A 6293-nucleotide genomic window follows, 5' to 3' on the forward strand; every position below is an offset into this window, starting at 1 on the left:
GGTTGGGCTGTTGGATAAAATAATAATAAAAATACTAAATACAATAATAATAATTACACAAATGAAAATAGCCATAACTGTTTTAAAAAGTAATCTTAATGTAGTTTTTTTTAATGCTTCAATTTTACAAACATGGTAAAATCCCAGAATATAACAAATCATGTACAGCCTTAGGTTGTTCATAATCAGTAACAAAATGATCCAAAGTTGGAGTTAAACGCAGTCATAGTGATAGTGCATGCGCGGTCACTTTTGAATTTTTTGTCTCAGGGCGCGCGTTTATATCCGGTGCCGCGCCCCTTACGTTGAACAGAGAACATAAATGGAAGCATTATCCGTGATTAATCCAGTCAGAAGAAAGATTTTATCTATCAAAAGACATTTTATTCGTGGGAACTGTACGCTTTATGATTTAAGGGTGATCAACTCGTTGCTAAACAATGTACAGAGAATAAGCCAAGATGATTTGGAGAAATACAGTGATCTCCTTGACAGTCTAAGGGTATTATGGACAGCCATCACATCATGCCAGATGAATAAACATGAGGCACGATTATCATAATGAGATGGCACTGAATAGTGAGCTCCACAATGCAGTTGTTACTAGTAGGAATAGCTAGAGCTATCTAATTGAATTGTTACTAGTGAGGATTGAAATCGAGAGCTCTCTAAATGTAATTCTTACTAGTAACAATTCAATAAGAGAGCTCTGCGATTGCATTCTTACTAGTAGCCATGCAATTAGAGAGCACTTTAATACAATTAATACTAGTAACAATTCCAAATAGAGAGCTCTCTAATTCAGTTGTTACTAGTAAGAATGCAATTGCAGAGCTCTTTAATTCAATTAGAGAGCTCTGCATTTATACATATATGGCAAGCCGTTTTAGCTTAAATTGTACCCAGCGTTACTCGTCGTAATTGCATTTTTACTAGTAAGAATTCAATTAGAGAGCTCTACCATTTAATTATTACTAGTAACAACAACAATTACAGAGCTCTCTAATTCAATTCTTACTAACAATTCCAATTAGAGAGCTCTACAAATAAATGTTTATATATTTTCATATATGTCTCTATTGACTTCCATTCATTTTTAATTACGGAGAATTATTATACGCCTGTTTAACCTAAGCTAATTTGGGTGGGTTTCTCCCATCCCCATACAATGTCACTTGTCTGTCTTTCACGGCCCTGATGAGAACGTCGGTCTCCTCGGCTGTGAACCGCTCCTGGCGTGCGCCTGGCAAATCCACCATTATAATAGCAATCCGCTATGGAACAAGCATGCCTGCTTTTAAAGGGAATGTGAGATGACGCTCTGATTGGTTTATTGCACGTTATGCCTAAACCACACCTATGAGAAATGTAGCTACTTCAGTCCAAAACATTTTAAATTTGCGTGAGATCCGCCCACAAAGTTACTTGCGTTTCGCGTTTGATACTTGTGTTTCACATCGTTAAAATAGGGCCCTTTGTGTTATCTGTCAAAATGACGGACGGCTTTCAGATTTTTCTGTCACTGCTAAAAAAAAGACAGAAATGTACAGACAGTTTTTGCTTGTGGAAACTTAAAACCGTTCTGCGTTGAGCAAGATTGTATTTTGTTTATCTTCAGTTGGATTTTTAACTCAATAGTATTCATGTAGCCTACTTGCTTCTGTAACAAATGCAGATCTACATATAAACTACAGAGAACATCAGAACAATGACTATTGCAATGCGGTCTATTTTAATGCTAAAAAGAGATACAGATACAATCCTTCCTTGAGGTACTCTGTTTGTGGATGCCAGACAGGGTGTTTGCTACTCTGAAGTCTGTTTAATAGAAATCTTTCAATTAAGATAGACAAACAACCTCTAAAATTCATTTCGTACAAATCCTTTAAAATTCCAAGTTTCCATGTCATGTCATAGGCTTTCTTCAAATAAAAAAGCAGCTATGACATGCTCTTTAAGACAGACAAGATGGTCTGTACTAGTGATTTGATCTTTCCTGAATCCACATTAGGCATTACTTATGAGATGTTCAGATTCCAGTATCCAGACCAGGGCGTCATTAACCATCCTCTCCATTGTTTTGCATAAGCAACTGGTTAAAGCTATAGGGGGATAATTAATGGGATCTGGTGAGTATTTTTATGTTTACGGATTTGTCCCAATCACTTCCATTGTAAGTTTCTCACTGTAACCCAGACTTGCTATATTTAAAGAAAAGGAGGGACAAGTCAAATATGTTTTTTGTGTGTAAAATGCCTCAAGTGCTGTTGATTGAGCATAACTTGTACTGAACCGGAATATTCCTTTCAGTGAGATTAGAGGAGAATGCTGTCAGTTACTGTATGTGTAATGTCAGCTGTTGTGTGATCTTCTTCTGCAGCTCCTTGAGCTAGGTGTGTCGGGCGTGGGAGATATTGTTCACCTCCAATGTACAGGAAGCATCAGAGATTCTAACAGAGCCATAAATAATCTCTTCTGTTCAAATATGTTTGTATCTCTGCTGTTTCCTGTATATTTGAGATGAGCAATATCTCCCACGCTCCCCATCTCCTCACAGGAAGTTCATGGAGCTGCTGAAGAGGATGCAGGGAAATTACCATCTCCAATATCATGTTCATTAAGTGACGTAAACTTAATGCACAGTGGGACTTATTAAAAATAACAATGTGCTTCTGTGTGTGCATGTAGACGCAAACTGACTGTGAAATCAGCAATCACCAACACTACAACAAAACCTTAACAATTCTGAAACTCTGACCATTTGCATATCTCACAGGACAGTGACTCACTATTTCCTATCCAACAAATCCAGCATTGCTCATTCAGTGTCCATGCCAGCATTGGACATAATTATGATGATTAGAGTAGTACGTTGTAACGTTTAAGTGTATAATGGTTTAAACAAACAATTTATAGCATGTTATATCCACAAGTTTTAATGGATTATATTCCCCATAGTTATAATGTATTATAAGTCTCACATCTTGATATTATTTAAGATCTGAACAGTATCTCACTACATCTTATGAGTGGTTGATCATGGTAAATGGTAAATGGACTGCATTTATATAGCGCTTTCACAGACCCAATGGCCACCAAAGCGCTTTACATTTGCCTCACATTCACCCATTCACTCTCTCATTCATACACCAACGGGCACAAATCATATTTGTGTACAATAAATTTAGCAAATGTGTCATATAGCCCATTCATGATTCTGGCTTAATCTAAGCCCTGTCTGTGTAACCAGGCCATCAACCCCCGGTTTCACAGACAAGTCTTAAGCTAGTCCCAGACTAAAATGCATGTTTGAGCTGTTTTAACTGAAAGCAACTTGCACTGACATATCTTAAAATATTTCAGAGTCATTGTTTTGTCTCAAGATGCACACCAGTAGTGTTTTATCTAGCCACGTTTATAAAAGCCACTTAAATGCCCTAATTGAACTAAGATCTAATCCTGGCTTAATCTAAGCCCTGTCTGTGAAACCAGGCCTATGTGTTATAACTGTTGTTGTGACATTCATGAGATTTATGAGATGTCATTTATGAGGTTTTTATAAGGCCTTATGCATGCATTATAATGAAGTAAGAATACCTTTATAATGCATACTAAATACAAGCTTCATAGAAAGTGTTACCAGATATTTTCATACAAAACAACCTACAAAATGAGGAAAATAAAGAGAGAAAGTTGGAGACCCAGAATAAGTTTGAATGTGCCGTGATATATAAGCCTCCAACAAACTCTTTGGAGATGCTTAACTGCTCTATTCATCAGGGCTTCACTGAACTCGCTCATCCCATGCAGCCTCTGCCAAGCTCATATGCCAGCCGCAGAGAGAGCCTGCCTCTAATGATGCATTGTTTTCCAACCACAGCTTACTTAACAACAATCCTGAGCAAACCCAGCTGAGTGTTTGCTAATCATTTAGTAACACTTTGTGCATTCTAGAAAACTTCAGAACCAGCATCACAAGCTGCCTGGTGTGATTTGGCTTTTGGCTTGCCAACAATGAATTATACCTTCAGGGTATAGCAAATGGCATATAAATCAATCCTACACTCTTAAAAAATAAAGGTTATTTGTTGGCATCTGGCTCTATGAAGAAACGTTACCATCCATGGAACCTTTCCATTTTGCAAAAGATTCTGTATAATGGGAAAAGGTTCTTTAGATTTTTAAAATGGTTATTCCATGGAATCACTGTAAGAACCATATTCTGGAAGCTTTATTTTTGAGAGTATAAAATAAATGTAAAATTCTCTTAAATTACCAATATACATCCACATGATCAAATCTATAACAAAATTTCTGTTTTAAATTGTATTTATTGCCATATGTTTTTACTGTATGAGAGTAGAAAACAGACACCAAGAGAGAGGGAGAGACTGAGAAATTGACCCAGACCAGATTCAAACCTGCATCCCTATGATCGCATACACTACCCACTGTGCCACAGCTCTGACCTACAAGATTTTGATGTACATGGCATGTGTTGGAAAAGTCAGAGGCACACCAGATCAAGTATTTTACGGCTCCAGTCTTTAAAGTTTGCAGTCATTCATGTCTTCAAAGATCAAAGCTCCCTCACCATCCATGTGTGAATGCACAGGTTCATGGAGCGTGTAGAGCCGTATCTGTTTACAGCTCGAGTCGGGTCCTTCCCATCTGAGGCTGGCTCTTGCTCTCGGCCTGTGCCTTTGAAAGATGAAGCCTGCCAAGATACTTTAACAAACCGTAACACGATTTTGTAATCTGTTGTCAGTGAGGAGCACTAGAACTATCTTCCATTTGTCCTATGTGCTCTTCTATGATAAAGGAAGCAAATCTCTGTCCTAAACACAATTTGTCTTATAGAGGACCAAAACATTTTGTTAGATCAGTATCATTTGATGGTCCTGGAACAACAATCCTATCAAAAAAGTCTCCAGCACTAATCCTGACCCTCAACTACCACTAAAATACACTCAGTGTGCAAACACTTCACCCTTAGGGGTACAACAGCTAGTCACTGGGGCAGTACACTATAAAAAAACAGTAAAAGGTGCATATTAGTACTTTAGAAATATGTATGCCTACCCTTAAGGTATACTACGAACCTTTCAGGGGTAAATTCAGTTGTCCCTTTAAGGATACTGCCCCAGTAACAAGCAGCTTTTACCCTAAAGATACAATTTTTGCATTTTTCTTCTTCTTCTGTGTAAGAAAGAAATAGTTTGATGGTGTACTACAAGCCCTTAACTTCTATTATCCCTAAAAACCTGATTGGTTTATGGGGAATGACGAGCAATGATAATTGTGATACATGTGACTCAGAAGCATATATAATATGATGTCAAAACCCATAGGTGAAAGATTTGTGACCATACTGTTAACCAACCAGCTGGATATATTTTTAAACGGTAGCCATGCTATTTTGCATAAAAACCGAACATCACACTCTGCACGTCAAACCGCCGTTGTGATTAACCTAATTAGTTACACTTAAGTAAAGTAACCCAGTTTGTTTGTTTTTTTCAAAGGTAAGACCGTCTAACGACCAACGTCACTCACTTAGTGGGGCGTCACGTCGAACTAACTTACCGAATTTCCTGTCCGCGATGGCAACGGCGAGCGCGTGGACAGACAGCAAGGCGAGGAGCAGCGCGCGCACAGAAGCCATCCTGCCCATCGAGCGCAAACAGCTCCCGTTAATTCGGCATAGCGGCTCTCACGTTTCAGGGGTGATGTGATTAGAGCGGAAGTAGGTCAGAGGCGAATGTGATGGAGGATAGTGAGATGAGTGATGCTCTGGTGTGGTACCCCGTGTCCTGTACTCAACTCTAAAAGCGCGAGGCGCATTCAGCACCACGGTCAGCGCCCCGCCTCAGCTGCTGACGTCACTCGCTACATGCGCTTTCTCGCTGTGTTTTTTAAGACTTATGCGCGGTCAGTTGTATTTAGTTTGCAGAGATTGAGCTAGCTTCTTCTCTGCTTTTCTCTTATCAGATAGATAACACTTCCTCAACCCCTTCTATGTTGCTCTCCAGCGGTTATTATGCTCAAAGGTTGTGCCCTCTACCGAGATGCTGGTATGCTGTACTTGACAAACAACGCACTACAATAATAAATCGCCTGCCACCTGTGTGATGAATAAGCAAGTCAAAGTTATGCCATAATCTATCATATTAAAAGAACGACCCATTAAAAGCAGAGAAAGTGAAGTTTAAACCGTGGACTGATAAGGGGAGATTAAATGTAGATAGACACATGCACACTTTTTTAAGCTATGACATGATTAATTAAAACCA

The 6293-nt window shown here is 38.7% G+C and overlaps 1 protein-coding gene across 1 annotated transcript in view; it reads right to left on the bottom strand.

Annotated features, from left to right (window-relative positions):
• ptprn2 (protein tyrosine phosphatase receptor type N2) overlaps positions 1-5884 on the bottom strand; it is a gene marked incomplete at its 3' end in the record, with an annotated part of 132853 nt that extends 126969 nt beyond the window's left edge. The window contains exon 1 of the mRNA XM_056244497.1: positions 5587-5884. Within this exon, the coding sequence (XP_056100472.1) occupies positions 5587-5674 (88 nt within the window). The remainder of the gene's footprint in view (positions 1-5586) is intronic.
• Positions 5885-6293: the final 409 nt, after the last annotated feature.

The sequence above is a fragment of the Rhinichthys klamathensis genome, unplaced genomic scaffold (genome assembly GCF_029890125.1).
Source record: "Rhinichthys klamathensis goyatoka isolate OS25496 unplaced genomic scaffold, OSU_Roscu_1.1 h1tg000993l_1, whole genome shotgun sequence".
NCBI lineage: Eukaryota > Metazoa > Chordata > Actinopteri > Cypriniformes > Leuciscidae > Rhinichthys > Rhinichthys klamathensis.